Genomic DNA, 24,653 nt, shown 5'->3' with positions numbered 1-24,653 from the left:
TCAAAGTTGTATAATACTCTTTTTTCCATGACAAGAACAAGTTGAACAATTTAAGTTCGTCTAAATATTTTTTTGACAAGATTTAAATAAAAAATCATGTATATTTAACAATTTATTTATTTAAAAAAAAATGTGTCTATAATTTATGTGTCCCAACTTTATCCTCTTATGGAAATTTTCTGGTGCCGTGTGCCGAGAAAAACGAACAAGATAGCTCTACATAAATACTCAACACAACAAAAGAGCCCCTGTGAAGTTTGAAGTCTCACCCCATAAATTTAACCGGCCCGAAACCTCTGCAGTGATATATAATTAATAAGTGTTAGGGTTTAGATAATGGACGAACGGAGGAGAAGACAATATATATTATTGGCTAGAGCGGAGAAGAAATTAAAAAGAATAAAAGGTGATGAGGACAGAATCAGTGGATTGCCTGATGAACTTATTCATAAAATCTATTCGCATTTGGATGCCAAAGAAGCAGTTCAATCCAGCGTTCTCTCGAAACGATGGAAGCTCATTTGGACTACTCTCCCTTTTCTTGGTTTTGGTCGGTATGACTCCTTACCTTTCGGTGATGTTTCTCGGTATACTATGCTCATTCGCCATGTTTTGTCTAACCGAAACCATCAATCCCCTCTTTTCGAATTGAAAATGTATGTTCCCCACAAGTTAACTGTAAATCAGAGTGTTTCTAGGGAGAAATTTCGTGGATGTGTCGTCGAAAAGTTTATTCAGTATGCTATCTCGCACAATGTCCAGGAATTAAATATTTGCTATCGCAGGAGTTTTGGAAATACACCATTTAAATTATTCACACTCAGCTCTAATTCCATAAAAAAACTGAAATTGGACTTGTTACTACGTGAAGAAATTTTTATTAATTTACCTGCTTTGACAACTCTCCACTTGAAACACCCATATAGTTATGATGTAAAGGCCAATGTACTTGAATCATTGTTGACCTCCTTGCCTGCCTTAAGATCGTTGCGTCTTGACTCTTCGGATTTATCAGAAATATCTTTCTCTTTCCCTAATTTAACAATTCTCCATCTGCTAATCTGTACTTTACCCCGAATGGTATGGCATCTCCCAGCTTTATCAAGTCTACATATGGAAGATGTTAATCTTCCTAAAAATATGAGTGACATGTTCTCTACCCTTGTCAATCTAAAACATCTCACATTATATTTAGGGTGGAATTGCACAAAACAAGATCATTCCATATCTTGTCCTCAATTGCTCAACCTCAATATCAGGGCTGAGTTTCGTCCTTCTTCTTATGGTAAAATTGTGGTTTCAGCTCCACTACTCTGTAATTTCAGTTCTCTCGGTATATTTTCAATTAAAGTTGAAGCTCCTGAGTTGGAGAATGTCAATATAAAGTTGAAGGACTGGTTTAGCTATGGGGGCCATCTAAATAAGAAAAAATATTATCAGGGGTTTACATGTATGCTTTCAGGACTCGGTACTGCCAAGAATATTTCATTTGACCTGGAGAGCATTAAGGTAACTTTATATGCAACTTTTATCTGAAAATATTAATAATGTCTTCATTTTCTTCTCTGGATGAAGGTAGTATTGATAGTTTTTTTTGGAATGTCAGTTATCTTTAAATTTTTTTAATTTTATGTAGTTATAGTCACGGATCCAACCCTCCAATACACATTCAGTTTGAATCATTATTACAAACATTATACAATCTATCTTTTAAAAGCAGGTAGTTTTGAAGTTTGAATATGCTCATGACAGTTGCAAACTTGTTTTGCTCATCCGCAGATAGTTATTATCGTAGTTATACACACCGAGTATCTATTAAACCTTAAGCATTAATATATAATTCAAGTACTGTACCAAAGTTGACCAAATTATAAGGTAACACAACAGCAATTTATAAGTTTCCCAATAGAAATTAGAAAGTAATTAGGTCACTTCTGTTTAGCTTCTCGAGTGCAAATACTTAAGAAAAAGTCATACTTAAGCACTGGGATTATTATTTTCTTTGATGCAATATGAAATGCTCATCTAAATTACTAGTTATTTGATGGATGTTTTTGTTTCTTCTCAAATATTGTTTGCATATTTCATAGGCACTTTCAGAGATTATCAACATTCAAGCAAGTGTTTCTTCTCCATTCATTAATTTGAAGTACTTGAAGCTACCAATGGAGTATAAAGAATCAAGTTTATCTAGTGCTCTTAGAAGCTACTTACTTGGTGGTTCTCCTAGAGCCACCATTGTCTCATCAGTAGCTCAGGTATTTAATGAATATTTTGTTTTTCTCAATACCCCCATGAAATTTTTGTCTTGTTTTTGTAGGATATATAATGCGTGTAGCCATGTAGGAATGTAGCATTTATTAGGTATTGACATGGGGAAGTGGGGACAAAGCAGTTTTTTTAATTCATCAAGTTTGATGCTAGTGTTTAGGCACAACTGCTATAGTTTGTACTGTACTACTTAGGCCAAGTTATATTTGGTAGAACTAAATATATCATATAAAGACCCTTTTCTAATGTCAGCTAGAGACATATCACGAAAATTTTCGATTTCTTTTTCAGAACAGGATTCATCAACCACGAGAAGTTTCAGTGGCGGCTGAAAATGTGGTGCTGCAAGAGCCCTTGGCAGCTCCAACCAAGGTGCCATGTGACTGTCAATATGTAAACAAAACTGTGACAGTTGACATGGGGGTTCAAGAACGGAGAATTCTTTAGTTGATGCCAACAGAGCTAGATAAACTGATCCTCTAGTTGAGCAACGATCGGGTGAGTTGTACTAAGGGTAGTATAGATTTGGGAATATGGCAGGGCCATGAGGTTAACTCCGACTTTGGAACTAAGGGTACTAACCTTGCTGCTGGTTCTATTAGAGATGACCTACTGTCTGGTCCCTAACCTTTATGAATTGATTGTGCATTTGAGAGTTTTATTGGGATGCGTTATTAACTTGTCCAAACTTTAGTCTGTTGAGTACTGTATTTTGTTTTTGTAATGCATTGTTTCTGGTGTTTGGCTTCCAACTTAATTGTTATAGAACACCTATTGTTATGGTTCAAAAATATGCCAATCCTGTTTTGCTATTGAACCTCACTCAAGGGGAGAGAACCTGGACTTCCGGCCATTGAACCTCTTTGACTTTCATGTATTTAAGTTTTTCAACAACAAAACTTCTGGTATTCTAGAATTTCTTCAAGAAAATCTACATTTGTCTTCTCTGTCCACAAACATTCAAAGAATTTAAAAAGATTTCCTACACAAGTAGCTATTTCTTTCTCTAAACGACTAAACCTTTCTCAAATTATAATTATATATTATTTTATACATTTTATTTTGTCAAGATATTTACATATATTTTATGCTTAGATGTGCCAAACCTTTACTATGGTTTTAATTTTTTAATTAATTCTTACATTCTTTATATTTAAATTCTAGATTAGTATACAAGCAATATCATATATTCCACTTGTGTCTATAGAATCTTCCAGAAATTGTGCGAGAAGATACAACGGAAAAAACATTGAATATTAGAAGCATTTTTCAAGAAGATATGGTTTATTAGTGTGTATGAAAAGTTTTTATTGAACCAAATATATTTATATATTATATAAATATAAAAAAAATATAATAAAAATTATTTAAAATATAATGAAAATTCATTTATAATGAGGCCATACAAATTGATTTTTATTATTTTCATTGATGTATTTAGTAAAATTATTCATTAAATCCATTTATTCAAGTCGGCACCAGAAAAAATTATTCATATTTCTCAAAAATCGAGATTTCACGGTAAGACCGAAAAAGGCCCCTAACACCGAGATGTCCCGACCCAGGTTTTTCGGTACATTGTACAGTCCAATGAATTAGTAGAAGGATGCAGTGCACAGGCACGGCCTCTTTTTTTTTTTCTTTTTTTTTATACCAAAAATAACATGAGATGAAGAGTTCAAGGAGTTAGTGTTGGCGCTAGAAAATATTTGTAATTACTAAAATGGGGTCTCCCTGTAACAAGAAATTGAGAACAACTCTTGAACAAGACAGAATCAGCAGATTACCAGATGAACTCATTCATAAAATCTACTCATTCTTGAATGCCAAACAAGCTGTTCAATCCAGCGTTCTCTCGAAACGATGGAAGCTTACCTGGACTAGTCTCCCTTTTCTCCATTTCAGTACCAGGGGCGATAGATGCAGGCTTCTTGGCCATGTTTTCGGTAATCGAAACCAACACTCTTCTATTGACGAATTGTCTTTGTGTATTTACATGAAAAGACTGCCTGGAACTTTACTTGAAACTTCTGTTGAGTATGCAGTTCAACACAATGTCAGATGCTTGTATCTTGAAATGTTTTGCGATATTCATCCTTTTCCGTTATCACGTTTAAGTTCTAACTCGTTAGAGAAACTCACATTGGATATGGAATTTAAAGATTCGGATTCGTGGAATTTACCTGTTTTGACTTATCTTGATTGGAGGTGTCCAGCTATGGATGAATCTTGTGAGTTATCGAATTCATGTTTGACCTGCTTGCCTTCGTTGACAAATTTGCGTCTCGCTAATTGGGATTTATTGCTTTCATCGTTTTCTTTCTGTTTGCCTAATCTACAAACTATTTGTCTGTCTGAATGTACATTGCCGCAAACGATTTGGGACTTTCCTGCTTTATTAAGTCTAGATATGCACGATGTGATTCTTCCTGAGAATGTGAGTGACATATTATCCGCACTTGTTAATCTACAAAATCTCACACTAATTTTGAACGATTCGGATGTGCAACGAGATCTCCTGATATCTTGTCCTGGGTTGATAAACCTGAATATCGGAATCAAAGGTAGTCTTCCCCATAATATTGTGGTTTTGGCACCACAGCTCTGCAATTTTAGTTCTGTTGGTATCTTTGCTATCATGTTTGGAGTTTCTGAGCTGAAGAATGTAGATGTAAAGTTAAGGGGTTCGTTTGGGGACCTGGACCTCGATGATAGGAAAAAATACTATCCAAGATTTACAAGCTTGCTCTCGGGACTTGGGACTGCCAGGAATCTTAGTTTTGACATGGAGAGCCTTGAGGTAACTTAATGTATAAATTTATGTATAAACAATGCCTTTATTTGTTTCTCTTTTTGAAGATAGTATTTGTACGTGATTGTGTTACGTATGGCCTTGGTAAACTTAGTTTCGATGCAAATGTTAGTAGGTAGTTAGTCATGAATTAGAACCTCCAAATACAAATTTTAATTTGTAATTTCTTAGATAAAGTTGTTAGAAGCCTATATCCATCTTTAACAGCAAGGAGTTTTACTTCCGAACTTGCCTGGGATAGTTACACTCTTGCTTTGCTCATATGATCAAATACCTATTTCTATTGTTATGGTATCTTGATTGCGGTTTTAACAGTTTATCATTTTAAACACCAACTGAAGTTAACTACCAAACCTGACCAAGTTTTTAATTGTTGCTCCTTACAAATTAATCTAGTGGAAAATTCTTGGAATTCATGATTTTGCCCAAGAGAAGTAGTTATGTAACTTATCTTTAGCTCCTCGAGTGATATAGCTTCCCTGCACATACTTAAAAAGTACGTGAGCAAAGAGCAATTAGCTTGTTATATTTTAGTTTAGGTGCATTTTGAAATGCACATCCAAATTACAATTCAGCTAAATGATATTTCGTATTTTTATTAATCTAGTTTGATCTTTTGGTAGGCACTTTCTACAATTTCTAAACTTCTTGCAAGTTTTCCGTCCCCATTCTTTAACTTGAGGCATGTGAAGCTGCCACGGGGATATAAAGAGTTAAGTATACCTGGTGGTCTTAGAAGCTACTTACTTGGTGGATCTCCAAGTGCCACCATGGTCACAACATTGCCTCAGGTATTTAATAAAAATATTATCCTTCTCGATAACTCAATGCATCAATTAGACTTGTTTTTAGGGAAGAGGGCACATGTTGGCATTGATTAATAAGAATTATTCGTTTTTGCAAGTTTTCTTTGAATTTACCAATTTGTACTTGGAAGAAAGCAGATAACTGGATCAACTTAATTTATTGCTATTTCCTGTCTATATATATTGAATAACAAAAGCTTACTCTTTAAGATTATATATCTTCAAAGTATTAACTTTGTTCATAAAACCCTAATCTTTACAATTGTTATTTTAAATCTTGATAATCAGTTATATGTACAGTTTGGATCCTAAACGCGAGGTACTGATCTGTTTTCTGTTGAGAATTTTTAGTTACACTGGCTGTTCAGGGGTTTGAATTATAACTAACAACAGTTTTAATTCCTTTTAGGACTTGTTAAAATGTGAAAGTTCTCTTATTAAGGTTCAAATTGTCATTTGGTCAGAATACTAGGGGGGGGGGAATCCGAGTGCACGAATCAAGTTGCTAGGCTCCATTAGAATGCAAATCCACTGATCCAGTTCAGAATCCAATACAATCTAGCTAGATCCTGTTAATAGATCTTTTCTTAGTGTGAACTCATTTAAACGCAGCACCCAACAGAGATGACGATAATATCAGGCCGCTAGGTTCTACAGTATTGACTTTCTCTGGGGATTGATGACAATTGGCAATCGAAAGAAATGTACCACACGAGTGAGACAAAAGCACATGTACTGATGTACATACACACATCTGAATATATGTGATTTTTAGAAATAGCAGTGAAAATGTAGTTGTTTAGGCTAGTTTACCTTTGTTTTATAAAACTAATATATGTATTTTACACGTTAGCAACTGAGCCATGCCAACTTGCTTATGGCTAAAAAATACCAGTTCTATATAAAGATGCAGTTAATCATTAGTTTTGGGTATATGTTCTTGCCACATTTGTAGAACTTGATATGCAAACTGGCATTATTCTTCAGATGGTCTACCACTATTATGCTCAATTCTTATGGTGCATACTGTTCTACTTTAGTCCAAACATTTTTTTTGTGTCAAACTAAATAAAAGATACCCTTTCCTTATGTTAGTCAGCGATAATATTACTGATTTTTGCCTTTTTTCAGAAGAGCATAATTACTCCAACACCTGCAGTTTCAGTGATGGCTGAAAATATGGTGCTACAGGAGCCCTTGGTAGCTCCAACCAAGAAGCTGGTTGATTGTCAAAATGTAAGTAAATCAGTGGGCGTTGCCATGGTGGACATGAAACTGCAAGTACAGCATGTGGTGGAGAATTCTTTCGTAGATGCTGATGGTGACAGGGTTAGACAATATGGTGAACTAATTGTAGGGACAAGCAACAATCGAGTGAGCTCTTCTAGATGTAATGAAGATTTATGGCGGGGCCATGGGATCAAGTCTGAGTTTGTATGTCTGCTCGATCGCATCATGCACAAGTACCCAGAAACCTTTGAGCACTTCACCACGGAAAACAAGAAGTTATCTACAGTGAATCTGAATATGTTGTGCACCTCAGTGAATAACTTTATCAAAATATCTATGACTGATGTTAATCCTGAGATGATTGTGAAATACAGGGATGTATTTTCTTGCTTGCAGAATCATGGATTCAATGTAAGTTGGTTGGTAAACCACCTGAACTATATAGAACATCTCAGGTTTTCAGGGCCCTTGTTCCCGCAGCTTCATGCAATTGAAGGTCAAATTCGCGATGCTAAAAGTAAACAACAAAAGTTGCAGGCTCTCCGCATGGATAAAATCAAAGAGATTCAAAATGCTTTTGGTAGTATGGGTTCTAAACTTGCTGCTGGGTTCATTGGAGATGATCTACTGTCTGGTCCCTAATCTTCATGGATTTGTTGTGCGTTTAAGAGTTTTTTGAATGGCGCTATTAACTTGTCTGTTGTCTAGTCTTGAGGTCTTATTGACTTTGTATCCTTTATTTTGAAAAGTTCCTAGCTTACTTAATGCTATATGCTAATGTTACCAGCCAAAGGTGTACAGCATCTCTGGTTTTCAAAGTCCCCTAATCACCGAGCTTCATGCAAATTACTGCTGATAGATGATACCAAAGGTAAAGTATAGGATGTTAACACTCGTATCAATGATGCGAAACATAAACTACAAAAATTTGAAGACTCTTCGGGTGGAGAAGATTGCAAAAGTTTGTTTTCCGATCCCAAATTATATGCTTGGGACTTTTTTGTTAGACTATTACTTTCGCTGTATCATATTCTTCTTACTTGGTATATATGAGCCTCTGTAAACTCCATTCAATGTTACACAATTATTATCACATATTTTAGACTCCATTAAGTGGTTAGGATAATCTTTAACTTGAATCGCACCTTGTGGTTAAAGATTTTTTTAATAACTCTAATATTATTCTTCTTAGTCTAGATCATTTACAACAGAATCAGATCTAAGCAATTTTCTTTCTGTTCAAATTTTATTACTGTATGATTTGAATGGCGAAAGGAGTGTTTTTAATGAAAACCCTTATGCGTATGAGATTTTATTACTATAGATGGCCTATAGTAACACCCAAATTATATCTCTGCAGACTCCATATGATGTTATAGGACAAAAATCGCGTATAAAGCCAAACCAGAAAATGGCTATAACAACCTGAGCAGCAAGTATAGGTGTCTTTTTCTCGGAAAGCCTGAATTCATAGATCGATAAGGGTCCTCCAATTGTAGAAGAGGACAAGTACAACACTAAAACCAAAAGAGAAAGACATGAACAACAAGAAAAGCAACTTAACTAAGAGACTAACCAACTAAACTTAAAGAACCAAGAACAAAGACTCTTGACAATGTACATGACTCATACGGAACCAACTAAAAAAACTCAAAGACCATCCAACTGCAATCCCTCACTGCCAAACACTTCAAGTTGCTACTTCAGAACAGGTCGAATAGGTCAAAAATGCAAACATCCGAAAGAGTGTTATGAACAAAAATTAATACAAACAATATTATCCTTTGGAATTGGCCTAACATAAAATGCAAAAAAGAATCTGCAAGCAATCATTTAGACCATTGCCTCCAGCCTGGGATCAATGTCTCCTGTGTCCTAGACCCTGCAGCTTTGTTTCTTAGACTAGCATATTCATCTTTAGCTTTAGCTGAGAAACAAACATTTGTGACATCAATATTAGGTACAGTCTACAAATTTACCGGGAATAAAGGATACCCAACATTGAACATACTTAATAGAACAATTAATCTCCTGCCTTGGACACTTAAAATGCATGGCTAGTCACGATTACCCATCAAAATGCCCTACTAAAAAGAAATTCCAAGTTACTAATGGAATTTAATTTAACAGTGCGCCACCCTAATAAAAAGAAACGATAAATGCAACATTAGTACTTCACCAACATGAGAGCATATTAAAATTTGACAAGTTATCACTAAAATAACATATACTACGACCAAGGCAGATGGTAAGGCAACAATAACAATACGAATCAACGCTTAACAGCAAGGTAGAGTACCATATTACCTGCACAAATTCCATGGACAAGTAGTATGCTTGCTTTACCTGTTGTAAATCTCACTAACAAATATAGCAACATAGAAGCAAGTGTATAAAAAATTTAGCAAGTTTAGGCCAAGACCACAGTTAACAAAACAAAACATGAAATAACGAAGAGAGAAAAAAAGATGTACCCGAAACCATAGCTTTTAACAGTGACTGAAATAAGAAAAATGATCACAGCTGAGTCATATCTCCACCAGGATAAAACAGCTCGGAGTTTATGTTAACGACAGCAACAAAAGCTCCAATTCGACCAGCACCTCAGTCGCCGGAAAATGCAGAGAGGTGGGGTGGGGCGCGCGTGAAGCACATAACAACACAATGGACCATCACACATCTTAGTAGTTGTATACTACTCATGTGGGTAATACCATATAAAGCACACAACCCCCTTTATTTATTTCAATGTGGGACAAACATTCTCAAATTTTTCCAAGCTTTTCCAATCTACTTTCAACTCTCATTTCATATGAATTTCATTAAGAAAATTCTTAAAACCATACATGAAAATTTAAGTTCAAATATCATTGAACAATTTTCAATCATTAGATTTTAGGATTAACATCAAGAACATAATTAAATTAAGCTCTAAAATCCTAATTTTCTAACATTACCTTCATCTTTTCATAGAAATCATATGTTGCATTCCAGTTAACGATGAGTGAATCACGAACACTCTGTGTAGTAGCAAAGTATGCCTTGGGAGCCTCAAACCCTTATGGAGAAAACAATGGCGTGAATTGCGCATGGTGTTTGATGTTAGAGGCAATTGACTCGGCATTTTAAAAAATATACATTGAAACAACTCTAGTCGAGTGACTTTGTTCTTTTGGAGTTACATATTTAAATGCATATTCGTACATATTTGTTCTACTTGCATTTTCTCAATACAATGTACACCCTTCAGTTTCCCAAATATTCTCTACCAGCCCATCAGTGTCTTCCTCACTCTATCTGCGATCTCATTTTTTGCTCGTTTACTAGCTAACTGAAATTCCCAGCTGTCAATCAAGAGGAATCTGTAAACCTTACACTGGCGATCTGTTGTTGAACGTCTTCCAGTTTCAGCCTATAAAATAAAAGAGATACTGTTACTGCATACATGTTTGTTCCAAATTCAGAGAGAACAAATTGCACTTCCAAGCAAGATGCAGAATGTAAGTAAGATCCACAATCTTTCCTCTGTCTGATTTTTGAATAAATAAGTCAAGAGTACGGTAGCCCTTTACACTTGAAGGGACTCTTCAATAGGCAATCTAAGAAAGACAAAGCTGTCATTAGCCAAATGATAAGAAACCAAAGCTAAACCTGAGCTAATGATCACTTGGGATCCCAACAAACAAAAACTCCCACAAGGGAAAAAAATTGTCCAACAATTAGCTTTTCCTGCATCTTACATTATGCAACTTCAAAATACCTGAATATTCCAGTCCTTTGCAGATCTCAAAATATCAAAAGATAAGTCCCTTCTGATCAACACACTATATTTGAAGCAAGGTGTGCGCTGGGCTCAGAAGATAATCAACTTTGATAGTGGCCTTCTTAACCTTACTTATGTCAGCACTTAGGACTTGTGAACAAGCTTCCCTATCAGAAAGCTCACAACAAAACAATTCTTCACAAACTGCTTTAGAAAGATAAGATAAATCCGGCTGACTTTTGTACTCAGGACCTGCGAGCTCAAGTTCGCAGCTCATACAATCCTCTCCTATTTCGTTATTGATATGTTCTCAAGTGTCATCTCGTCTCTTTTTCATGTGCAGCAAGTCCCTGATATCAAACATGTAATAGGGGCCAGAAAAAACAAATTTAAATGTCACTAGTCGAAACTCTCTGTTCTTCAGGACGATCGCAATGCTGATTACATAGATGTTAGAAAAGACATTTCAAAGCACTGTTTGAAAAAAGGGAAATGCCAAATTGGAAATCTTGACAAACTCAATCCAAAAATAGCATAAGCAGGACTACGACTAAACACACAGTACGCAAGAATTAACAATAAGTTCCAAATACTAAAACATCAAATATATTCTCCTTTTCAGTAGATAAACAACGTTTGAGCATCTTAAATCTATATATTATAAATTGCGGATAACCCTTTCCTAAGACTTAGTATCCATATATTTTGGTTCAGATATAATTTTTAACTTTAATTTGACCCATGAACTATCCATTTTTAGGTTTAGTATCCATATTAGGTTTATAAAATATTCATGTACTTATTATGACCCATTTTAATTATTATAACCCATTTTAATTACAGAAAATTTATAATACAATTTTAAATATGAATTGTGTTATTTATGGTAAGTTTTTTTTTTGAAAACCACTTATGGTAAGTTTTTAATACAAATTTGAAGTAAAGTTTAAATTTTAACAGATCTATTTATAGAAATAATCTCATAAAATATATAACATAAAAATAACATATGTGACGAAAGTAGTTCTTAAATAAATTTATCATAATATTTAGATGTAATACACTTATTATATAGATAATTAAATTTTTCATAATCATATTATTCAATTTAAATTATAAATTTATTTATTTATTTTATTAAATAATTTTTGAAACCCCTGCAAAACACGGGCTAGTTGAATAAATAGATAAATTACATCAAGAACAAAGTGAAACAAGCAACAAAATCGTTCCACGACCACGACTTTCATTTATACCTTCTCCCTCTAATTGTTCGAGACGCGCGGTCAAGAAAAACCGGCTGCTCTGCTTTGTTCATCTCCATCTCCCAAACAACAACCACATACTTCAAATTAACAATTAAAACATTGACAAAAATCAATTAAATGAGCATTATCAGTACTAATTCAGCAAATACGTATTAAAAAGGATAAACATTAAATGAAGAACATATACATACGTAGATGGGTGCCCTTCCCCAACCAACCAATATACATACGTAGATGGGTGCCCTTCCCCAACCATGGTTGGGCTCTATTTCGTAGCCAACCCATCTTTTCGCAATGATTCATTGCGGAAGGACTCCTGCCTTCCGCAATGAGGAGTCCTTCCGCAATGAATCATTGCGGATAGATCGAAATTACCCTTTTGCCCTTAATACTTCCGCAATGATTCATTGCGGAAGTCGTTAATTGATAAACACAACCAGCGACTGTTAACAGTTTTCATTCGATTAAAACACTAAAAACACACACAGCCACACCGATTTTAGGCGATTTCAAGGTTATTTTCAGGCGATTCATTATTCTTCTCCCTCCTCGATTTTCTGAGATTTGTTTTTCTCACCGTACACACACACACCGTATACACACACACACCGTATACACACACACGAGATGTATGTATATATACGACTATAAACACATACACACACAAGATTGTTCTTGATTATACACACACATGATGTACTTGATTTTTTTTAAATTTATTTCGAATTATATGTTGACTTGATGATTATTAGTTCAAATTTTGTGTTCTTGATATTTTTGGTGATTTAATTCGAATTTAGGTTTATTTAACAATTAGGGTTAGGATTATTTTGAATTAAATGTTGATGTTATGCTTTTTAGTTCGAATTATATGTTGATTTGATTCTTTTTAGTTGGAATTTTATGTTCTTCATTATTTGTGGTGATTTAATTTGAATTTAGGTTGAATTTTGGATTTTATAACAATTATGGTTAGGATTAATTAGGTCATTTTAATTTTTTAATTCAAATAAACTAGTTGAGAAATTAGTTTAGGTTTAATTTTGAGTTGTGAATTTCATTCGAATAATTAGGTTAATTATATACATATTAATTCGAATTATTAGATTAAATTTAGGATTAATGATAGATAATTTGGGATAATTATGGGTGATTAGGCATGCTTTTAGTATTTAAATATATGAGTTAGGCATACTTGTTTATTTGGGCAAATTAGAATGACTAAATATGATTAGAATAATTAATTTAAAGTAATAATTTGAAATAAGCATTAGGTCATTTTCATTTTTTAATTTGAAATATATTAGTTAAGAAATGAATTTAGGTTTAATTTTGAGTTGTGAATTTCATTCAAATAATTATGTTAATATTTAAAATTAATGATAAATGGTTTGGAATAGTTATGAATAATTATTAGGTTAATTTGAATTAATAATTTCAATTAAGGATATTTCTTAGTATTTAAATATATATTTGTTTAAATACTTGTTTAATTGGGGCTAATGAAAATGACTATATATGATTAAAATAATTAATTTGAATTTGAAATAAAGATATATTTAAAGATATCCTTGTTTACACTTATTTAATTGCAAATTACTTGTTTAATTGTTAATTAATTGTTCATAATCTATCCTTGTTTAATTACTTGTTTATTTGCAGTTATTTGTTTAGTTGCTTGTTATTCTGCCCTTATTTGTGCATTATAATATAAAACTGAAATAATTCTTGTTTTGAAAATTGCAGATAAAATGAATATGGAATGCGGGCCTATGGATCTATCATTGCTGACCATGCAGGATGATCACATTAGTACTCTCATATGGTATGGGGGTGAGAGGGAGACGCTCGATGTTAGACAGTTGACTGCTAACATGGGTAACTGGGTATTGGATGAGGAGTAGATACATTTGCTTACAGGCTGAGGTTTCGGGGTGTTTGTTAACCCCTTGGTTGTTCCGCAGAATGATATTCGCTTGATCACTGCACTGGTGGAGAGGTGGAGGCCAGAGACTAACTCATTTCACTTCACATTCGGTGAGATGACCATTACACTGGAGGATGTTTACATGATCTTGGGGCTGCCTATTACTGGTCGTGCTGTTACCCATACGGAGCTTGATAATCCGAAACCGTATTGGGTGACCAACTGGGAGGATTTGAGGATGACTGAGAAGGAGCGGGCTGATATGTATGGTCGAGGCGGGGTGACTCTTCACAAGTTACGCACGAGATATGGTTCTAGGCCAGAGGGGGAGCAGAGTCCAGAGTTTCTTCAACAGGATCCTATAGTTTACACCCGGGCATATCTTCTGTTTCTGATTGGAGGTATATTATTTCCTACCTCATCTCGGGATGTGGTGCACCCCCGATATCTACAGCTTATACAGGACACTGATCATATTATCGATTATGCTTGGGGGATTGCTGTTCCGAGCTACTTGTATAGATGTTTGTCGAAGGTTGTGCATAAGTCTTCAGGCAGTCTAAACGGGTGTGCTATGTTGTTGATGTTGTGGGCTTGGGAGAGGGTATTGCCTGGCCGTCCGGAGATTGCACCGTGTACGAGGTTTGTGTTGCCGAGGGCTACAGCGTGGGCTAGACCGGTAGCTAACATGAGGAGTAACCCTCACCATCACACAAGAGGTTATCAGGGAGATTTTGATAGCTTTTAGATGAGTGGTTGACATGGCAGCCATATCGGAGGTTTTATAGGAGGATTGATTATAGTGCCGATGATTATGATACTGACATGATGGATATGTTACATACGACACTCGCTCGCATACCGATGATTCATTTTGAGATGGTGGAGTATGTCATGCCGGACAGGGTTCTGAGACAGTTCGGTATGCTGCAGCATATTCCTGAGGAGCCGGTGGATCACAGTTTTCTACGTGTGGAGAGGTTGTCCCGTATGCAACGGGATAACCATACTGTTTTGTTGAGACAGTTTATATTGGAGTGGGATTCTTTTGTTGACACGGGTATGCCTATTGTTACAGAGGGGGCTTATGTACCGATGACAGAGTACATGTACTGGTATAAGAGGGTGAGTAAATTGAAGATAGCACCGTTTGTAGCTGAGCATGCCACTAAGATACGGCCTCGTGATTGGTATAACCAACAGAATATGGTTGATGCGGTATATTTTATAACTCTTCCTTAACTCTTGCAATTTTACCCCTTAAATTGATTAAATCTTGCATTTTTAGGAATAAAATGCCTAATAATTTCATATTTAGGACTTAAAAAAAGAATTAATGCATTTTACCCCTTAAATTGATTAAATCTTGCATTTTTAGGAATAAAATGCCTAATTATTTCATATTTAGGACTTAAAAAAAGAATTAATGCATTTTACCCCTTAGATTGATTAAATCTTGCATTTTTAGGAATAAAATGCCTAATAATTTCATATTTAGGACTTAAAAAAAGAATTAATGCATTTTACCCCTTAAATTGATTAAATCTTGCATTTTAGGAATAAAATGCCTAATTATTTCATATTTAGGACTTAAAAAAGAATTAATACATTTTACCCCTTAGATTGATTAAATCTTGCATTTTTAGGAATAAAATGCCTAATAATTTCATATTTAGGACTTAAAAAAAGAATTAATCCATTTACCCCTTAAATTGATTAAATCTTGCATTTTTATAAAATGCCTAATTATTTCATATTTAGGACTTAAAAAAAGAATTAATGCATTTTACCCCTTAGATTGATTACATCTAGCATTTTTAGGAATAAAAGGCCTAATAATTTCATATTTAGGACTTAAAAAAAGAATTAATGCATTTTACCCCTTGAATTGATTAAATCTTGCATTTTTAGGAATAAAATGCCTAATTATTTCATATTTAGGACTTAAAAAAAGAATTAATACATTTTACCCCTTAGATTGATTACATCTTGCATTTTTAGGAATAAAATACCTAATAATTTCATATTTAGGACTTAAAAAAAGAATTAATGCATTTTACCCCTTAGATTGATTAAATCTTGCATTTTTAGGAAGAAAATGCCTAATTATTTCATATTTAGGACTTAAAAAAAAATTATTGCATTTTACCCCTTAAATTGATTAAATCTTGCATTTTTAGGAATAAAAATCCCTTATTATTTATCATTTTTTTATATTTTAGTTAGAGAGTGCTATGAGGTTGGCTCAGGTGGTACACCGTCATGATGTTGGAGACTGGTTTTATGAGGCGGTTCCTGATTTTTTGACTCGATATGATCGAGTCATGACCGAGTGGAGGGGTCATTTGGTTGATAGACCCTCCTTTAAAAGACCTGATCATGGCACTGTATCTCATAAATGTGCACGCGAGGTAATATTATTTATTTGTCAGAAATTTCACAATAAACTTGTTTACAATTGATAATGTATTGAAATGTTGTAAATGTTACCGCAGGCTGAGACTAGTGATGCACAGTCTTCCGAGGACCCACTTCATGTCTCCCAGAAATGCTTACGCCAGGTAATCCTTGATAAACTTCTTAAATAATGCATTGATATGGTACTCTCTTCTTAAATAATGTATTGATATGTATTAACATGTTATTGTAGGGTGAGACTGTTGATGTTCATACTACCCATCCTATCGGTAGTACAACACCTCATCCCTCCCCGCAGACCCCTCATACATCGGCTCCCCCTCCCACATCTGTTCCACCTCCTACATCCGCTACCCCTCCTACATCTATTCCACCTCCTACATCCGCTACCCCTCCTACATTTGTTCCACCTCCTACATCCTCTCCCATTTCTACCTCTGTTCCAGTCGGTGTTGAGGTAGTGTATTAATTTGGTTCTTTAAAACTGTATTTGTGCATTGTGTGCATTGTGTGTGATTATTATTTTTTATTATTTTAGGAGGTTGAGAATGGTACTCTCTGACACAGCTGACCACTCCTGTCACTCATCCTCCCGGCGTTCAGGTACTAATCAGTATATTTAATCACAACCACCACTTAGTTAGTATTTCTTATGTGGGACTAAATTGTTTTGCTGATTTATATTTACTGCAGATTGATAGTGCTACAACTGCTTCTGCTACACCATCTCTCCCGATTGCTTTTCATCATGTTGATATGGAGGTATCATTTATTTCTCAGTGTTGAGTTAAAATTCATCATGTATAACTACTCTTGAATGGTAGCATGATGTTTGTTGATTTAATTGTAGCTTGCTAGTGGTACTCCTGTTACACGAGAATTTGTTGATTTTCGTGGTAATGTTACCAGTGTTCCTGCTAAGTTAGCCTCCATATTCGAGGTATAATTTAAAAGAATTAATGCATTTTGACAAATTTAGTTACTCCTGTTACATGTGTTCATTGTTTTGACATGTATTTGCAGATCGACAGAAGTGAAGACTTTTATAAAGATAAGGAGAGGCGTGGTGGTGAGGACAGACGGGGTGATTTGACTAGGCCAATTAAGAACCGAAGGATCGACTGGATTTTTACACATTGGTGGGCTGGTGATCTGCTATATATTTTTGAAAGGCACACAGATATTACCATGTTCCTTAGTAATAAGCAAGTGCAGACCCTGGCACCCGGGAATGAATTGGAGGATGATGTTGTCAATGCTTATATGGAGTTGGTAAGGCTTCGAGAGAGGTATATGTGGCAAAACGGGGATCTACATTCGCCGGCAAAGAGGTTTTTCATTGCTCCTAGTTTCCTCATGTACCAGACAAAGAATATTAGCACAAATCTGAATATACTAACATCTAATACCTACCTCTCTTTAATTACAAATGTCTATTATTTCTAGAATTATGTTGTTACTGACGTCTATTTTACAGATGGATCCATACAAGAAGATAGGAGCGGAGCTTGCTGAACAGATTGACTTCTTTAAGACCTACCATAGGCAATTTCAAGGGCCAGATATCCAGTTATGTGATTATGCTTTATTTCCTACATGCACTGGAGGTCATTGGATCTTGTTTATTGTGGACTTGAACAAGTTGAAAGTTCTATTAGTTGATCCACTTCGTGAGGATGGGCCCTTCAGTAATTTCAAGATGCTTTACTCCGTCCAGTATTACTTCATGATAACCTCTAATCATGTCTTTTAGCCCTTAATTTGATTTATTATTTGCATATTTAGGATAAAATGCATAATAAAGACTTATAGAAAAGAATTCATGTCTTTTAGCCCTTAATTTGATTTATTATTTGCATATTTAGGATAAAATGCATAATAAAGACTTATAGAAAAGAATTCATGTCTTTTAGCCCTTAATTTGATTTATTATTTGCATATTTAGGATAAAATGCATAATAAAGACTTATAGAAAAGAATTCATGTCTTTTAGCCCTTAATTTGTGTTTTTATTTGCATATTTAGGATAAAATGCATAATAAAGACTTATAGAAAAGAATTCATGTCTTTTAGCCCTTAATTTGATTTATTATTTGCATATTTAGGATAAAATACATAATACAGACTTATAGAAAAGAATTCATGTCTTTTAGCCCTTAATTTGATTTATTATTTGCATATTTAGGATAAAATGCATAATACAGACTTATAGAAAAGAATTCATGTCTTTTAGCCCTTAATTTGATTTATTATTTGCATATTTAGGATAAAATGCATAATAAAGACTTATAGAAAAGAATTCATGTCTTTTAGCCCTTAATTTGATTTATTATTTGCATATTTAGGATAAAATGCATAATTAGAAAAGAATTCATGTTTGTTAGCCCTTAATTTGATTTATTATTTGCATATTTATGATAAAATGCATAATAAAGACTTATAGAAAAGAATTCATGTCTTTTAGCCCTTAATTTGATTTATTATTTGCATATTTAGGATAAAATGCATAATAAAGACTTATAGAAAAGAATTCATGTCTTTTAGCCCTTAATTTGATTTATTATTTGCATATTTGCATAATACAGACTTATAGAAAAGAAGTCATGCTTAATTATTTCATATTTGTTACTAATTATTTGAAATTGTAGGAGAAAGTCCTCCCGTGTTGGCTAAATTACTTGGACCCCCAGAGATTTACAAAGAAATTCATGAAGATGGCGCTCGGCCGAAGCAAGATACTGGAGTTGACTGCGGCGTCTATGTATGCAAGTATGTGGATGCCATTCTTAATGGGATTAGATTGTAGCACGTTGTCTGGCATCCATATGATGATGTAGAGACATTTCGTTATCGCATTACTTGGGAATTGCGTAGGGGGCGTGTTCGTCATCTTTCAGCATGGGGATTGACCCAAAGAAATTTGGGTTTATGATTTATTTCTTGAATTTGTATTAGAAGATTTATTGGACTTGTATTTGTATACTTATGTTGGTTCTTGTGGTAGTTTTTCGATTGTTCATATTGGTATGAACTTATTTAGAATGGTTAAATTGTTCGTATGAATTTGGGTTGCATTTTTTATTTGGATTTGGTTTGGATTTTTGATTTGGTTAGCTTTTGAATGTTAGAATAAATGGTTAGAATGTTTATCATTTTCGATGAGGATTGGTGTTTGATTTGTTGGATTGGTTAATTTGGATTGGTGTTTGATTTGTTGGAATGGTTATGTATTTTTATTGTTGAGTTTGTAGCGTAGAAACAGGGGCGGGAAAACTAGTAATTGCAGGAAACTGCAGGCTGCAGAAACAGCAAAACCTGCAGTCTGCAGGTTTCAGTACCCTTCCGCAATGAATCATTGTGGAAGCTTGAAACTTATGCAAAATTCACACTTTGGTCACTCTATTTCATTTTTTTATAATTTGGTCACTGCATATGAATAAATTCCAATTAAAAATTAGAGGAGAGACTGAAATTATGAAAAAATAGTGTCACTAATATTTTTCACCATTTCTCATTTTTTTCCATTTTATTTTGATTTTTTCCTTGAATAATATGTAATAATTCGAATTAAAAATAAAGAAAAAATAAAAATAATGGACATTTCTTAAAAATTAATTAAAAATTAGAGGAGAGACTGAAATTATGAAAAAATAGTGTCACTAAATTTTTTTCACCATTTCCCATTTTTTTCCATTTTATTTTGATTTTTTCCTTGAATAATATGTAATAATTTGAATTAAAAATAAAGAAAAAATAAAAATAATGGACATTTCTTAAAAATTTATTTTAAAAATTAGAGGAGAGAGTGAAATTATGAAAAAATAGTGTCACTAAATTTTTTTCACCATTTCCCATTTCCCATTTTTTTCTTCTTATTTTTTTGATTTTTTTCCTTTAATAATATGTATTAATTCGAATTAAAAATAAAGAAAAAATAAAAAAATGGAATTTTCTTAAAAATTAATAAAAAATTAGAGGAGACAATGAAATTATCAAAAAATAGTGTCACTAATTTTTTTCACCATTTTTGACTTTTTTCTTTTTTTTGATTTTTTTCCTTTAATTGTATTAATTCGAATTAAAAATAAAGAAAAAAAAAATAAAAAAATGGACTTTTATTAAAAATTAATCAAAAATTAGAGGAGACAATGGAATTATCAAAAAATAGTGTCACTAATTTTTTTTCACCATTTCTGACTTTTTTCTTTTTTTTGATTTTTTTCCTTTAATTGTATTAATTCGAATTAAAAATAAAGAAAAAATCAAAAAAATGGACTTTTATTAAAAATTAATCAAAAATTAGAGGAGACATCGAAATTATTAAAAAATAGTGTCACTAATTTTTTTTCACCATTTCTGACTTTTTTCCATTTAATATTGAATTTTTAAAAAATTTAAAATTGAGTTAATTCCTCAAAAATTCGAAGCTAAGCAAAAACAGGGGAAAACAGGGGAAATAGGGGACCTTCCGCAATGAATGGGAAACAGGGGACCTTCCGCAATGAATCATTTAGGAAGGAAAGATATTCCGCAATGATTCATTGCGGAAGGTCCCCTATGTTCCCCTGTTTTTGCTTAGCTTCGAATTTTTGAGGAATTAGCTCCCCTGTTTTTTTCAGCCATTAATTTTTTAAAATTTGTACTTATAAAAAAGTAAATAATAGCTCAAATACATACCAAATAATATTTAAAAGCCAAATTCAAATATTACATTCCAAATTCAAATATTACATTCCATTAATTTAAATTTCTACATTCAAATAAATTACGAATTAAATCATTTAAAATTTCTATTTGGGTTTTTTAGACAACGCCTCCTATCATGTCCGGCCACACCACAAAAGCCGCAATAACGGATTTTTTCAGTTGACGTCTCAATACCACTTTTAGACCTTCCTGAATTATTCTTTGTTGTTGACGTCTCAATGCCACTTTTATACCTTGTCGAATCCTTCTTTCTTCCCTTTGTTTGTGACATTGGAGGATTGAATATTGGATCATGTTCATCGCAAACTTGGAACTCCTCCTCCATTCTTGAAATATTTTCTTCTTCACGAAACTTTTCAATCACGTAACATTTTCCTTTCTCAATCAAATCCATGACGTAATTGTATCGTGGTTTTGAACAACTTCCAAGAGCACCCAAACCTTGAAAAGATTTACACAAAGCACTATACCTTGCCGTTGTTGAATCACCAACATCAACAAGAACTGGAGGATTATAAGGCGAAAAACCATCAATTTTATTTGCGCTCGCCGTCCATCTTGATTTGATAAAAATTGTTGGTATCATAGTTTTTTGTTTCTTGTCAAGATAGCATAGGATATGTTTGCAAAACATTCCGGAATGTTCAAATTTTTTACATTCACAATCAATATTTCCTTCCAAAGAAACCATTACCCGATACCTTCTTCTAAGATTCTCCAGCACATTATACTTCTCAACTAAATACAACTTCCACATGTAATTAGAACCATCTTTGCAACTATTTACCACATAAGATGTGCTTTTTCTAAGCTCATTTTGAAATTGCCTAAACATTTCTTTTGTATAAATAGAAGAAGCATGATTTTCCAAGGCAGAATTAAATATCAATCTCCTTTCCTTATACTCGGTCTCGTAGTCGGCTTTAACCTCATTAAGAATTTGTGTTTCCAAAGCCTTTTGTGAATTCTCAATGAATTCTTTCAACCCGGTTGAAGCTTTCACATACTCGTCAAAAAATGAATTCATGAACTCGCTTCTTGAGGTGGTGGTCATACCGGCGGAGAAATGTTGTTTTGTGTAAGCACGAATCCATTTATCTTTTATGGCATACATATCGTTTAGCCAAACATGATCCTCGAGTCCATACTTATCAACCAAAACCTCCCACTTACCAACAAATTCCGTGGGTGACAACGACTTGTACAAGCAATCATTAAAATCCCCTTTAAATTCCGGATATTGTGTGTACAAAGCCGACAATTTTTCGGGAAATTTATTACTTATGTACCACGAACATAATATGTGCTTGGTATCCGGCAAAATCTCGGCAATAGCATTTCCCAATGCTATATCTTGATCCGTAATAATAGTGAGGGGAGGTTTGTTTCCGACGGCTTCCAACCATGTCTTCAAAACCCATTTATATGAAATCTCCGTCTCATCCCGCATGAGTGCAAACCCGAACAAGATATTTTGGTAATGGTGATTGACCCCGGTTATTGGTATAAACGGCATAGAATACCTATTTTTCCTATATGTGGAGTCAAATGAAATAACATCTCCAAAATTCGTGTATGCGTTCAATGATCGATGATCAACCCAAACCAAACCTCTAACTCTATTTTCTTCATCCAAATCAACTCGATAGAAAAAGTTTTCAAAACTTTTTTCTTTCAATTGTCGTAGCAATGCCATCCCACTCCCCGCATCACCGGAATCGAACACCCGTCTTCGAATATCACGAATTACGTTACGAACATCTTGATTAGAAAATCCAAGTTTTTCCACACCACCCCATGTTTCACCAAGAAATCTCATCGCTTTAGCGGTTTCAATGCCCAATTTATCAAATAACTCAAGCAATGCTCGGGTAACCGGATCTATATTTTTGGACCTTTGCATGAATTGTACTTTATCCGAGGTTACCATATCATGATCATGCTCTAATTTAACCAATGTTACTTCCCATTTATCATTTTTAACTCTATGAGTGACACACATTCGAGCACTACAATTTGTTCTCGGAATTACATCTCTAATCCTTCTTTTTTCCTTTCTTTCATCATCAACATCCAATTTCGTAATAGAACCTAGTCTTCCACCCTTACGATAAATATACAAATGAGAGGAGATACCATTACCCCGTGAATGTCTATGAGTATTCCTAATAATAATCTCAAATCCAACACTTCTACCATAATCTCTATAAAAAATTTCGGCTTCATCCAAAGTATTAAAAAACATACCAACGCAAGGCACAACACTATTCATATTTGATTTGAAAAACCGTAACCTTTTTTGTCAAAACTCATATCATCATCTTCATCATCATCATCAACATCATCATCACTTATATTCATTTTCTCTTCTCTACAAAAATCATCATCATTCATTTTTCCTTTTCCCTTACAATCTCCCTCTTCTTTTTTATGATATTTCTCTTTTTCCATATACTCAATATCATCATCATCCATATTCTTTTTTTCCATATACTCAATATCATCATCATCCATATCCAATTTTTTCTTAAATTTATAATTATCAACATCTATCAATTCATTAACATCGTCTACAATAAGTTTATGATAAACCAGATTTTTCCCAACGGGTGTAAAATAATCAAAATCGTCATGCTCACTAGATGAACTTGAATAATTAAATAAATGAGATGCCATTAAAAATAGTAAAGAAAAACTAACCTCTTTTTGGCTCCAAACTGAAAAATGATAGAGAAAAATGGTGAAATTGGGTTTACAAAGCAAAAAAACGAAGCCAGTAAGGCAAATTTAATGCACACTTCCGCAATGAATCATTGCGGAAGATGTATTTAATGCTTCAGCCAACCCACGTGCTAAAACGTGCAGAAACTGTCAAAACATTAATTCCTTCCGCAATGAAACATTGCGGAAGCAAAAGCTTACGCTATGGTTCATTGCGGAAGCAAAAGCTTACGCTATGGTTCATTGCGGAAGCAAAAGCTTACGCTATGATTCATTGCGGAAGCAGTTTTGATAATTGTTTATTTTTTGATTTTTTTTTGGTGAAAAAAATAATTAGTAAAAAAATTTTAAAATTCATAATAACATTCATGTTACTTGTCAATATTACATAAATTTTTTATATCAAAAAATTGATTTTTTTTGTAATTATTATTGTATATTTTGCCTTTTTTGATGAAAATAATACATTAAATATTTAAAAAAATGTCTAAACATATAATACTTAATTTTAATTTGTTTTTTATAATATATAGGTATGTGAAAAAATAAATAAATATTATTTTGTTGAGAAAATATATTAAGCACTTGATAAGTATGAATGGAGTACAATGTCTATTAGTAAGTTATATCATTTCATTTGAAATTTCTAATATTGAATGTTTCATGTTATCTTCAACACTTAAATCTCCATTATTAAATTTGATGATAATTAAATTTGAATTTATAGTCT

General features: G+C 33.5%; 2 protein-coding genes across 3 annotated transcripts; one reads left to right on the top strand and one right to left on the bottom strand.

The window, feature by feature from the left end:
* The first annotated feature begins 203 nt into the window (after positions 1 to 203).
* Positions 204 to 3,074, top strand: LOC141721462 (F-box/FBD/LRR-repeat protein At4g00160-like). 2 transcript variants are annotated; one of them, XM_074524407.1, is made up of 4 exons: positions 204 to 554; positions 1,326 to 1,509; positions 2,091 to 2,258; positions 2,563 to 3,074. In XM_074524407.1, exons 1-4 carry the CDS (start codon positions 337 to 339, stop codon positions 2,716 to 2,718), a joined length of 726 nt encoding a protein of 241 aa, XP_074380508.1. In that variant the 5' UTR covers positions 204 to 336; the 3' UTR covers positions 2,719 to 3,074. The 2 variants fall into 2 exon arrangements, with proteins under 2 accessions (XP_074380508.1, XP_074380501.1); XM_074524400.1 differs by having other exon boundaries at positions 204 to 1,509.
* Positions 3,075 to 21,272: 18,198 nt separating this feature from the next.
* LOC141709015 (protein FAR1-RELATED SEQUENCE 5-like) lies at positions 21,273 to 23,474 on the bottom strand. Its single transcript, XM_074512899.1, has one exon. It carries the CDS (start codon positions 23,472 to 23,474, stop codon positions 21,273 to 21,275), a length of 2,202 nt encoding a protein of 733 aa, XP_074369000.1.
* Positions 23,475 to 24,653: the final 1,179 nt, after the last annotated feature.

This window comes from Apium graveolens, chromosome 1 (genome assembly GCF_009905375.1).
Source record: "Apium graveolens cultivar Ventura chromosome 1, ASM990537v1, whole genome shotgun sequence".
NCBI lineage: Eukaryota > Viridiplantae > Streptophyta > Magnoliopsida > Apiales > Apiaceae > Apium > Apium graveolens.
This window is presented reverse-complemented; position numbering and strand designations above follow the sequence as displayed.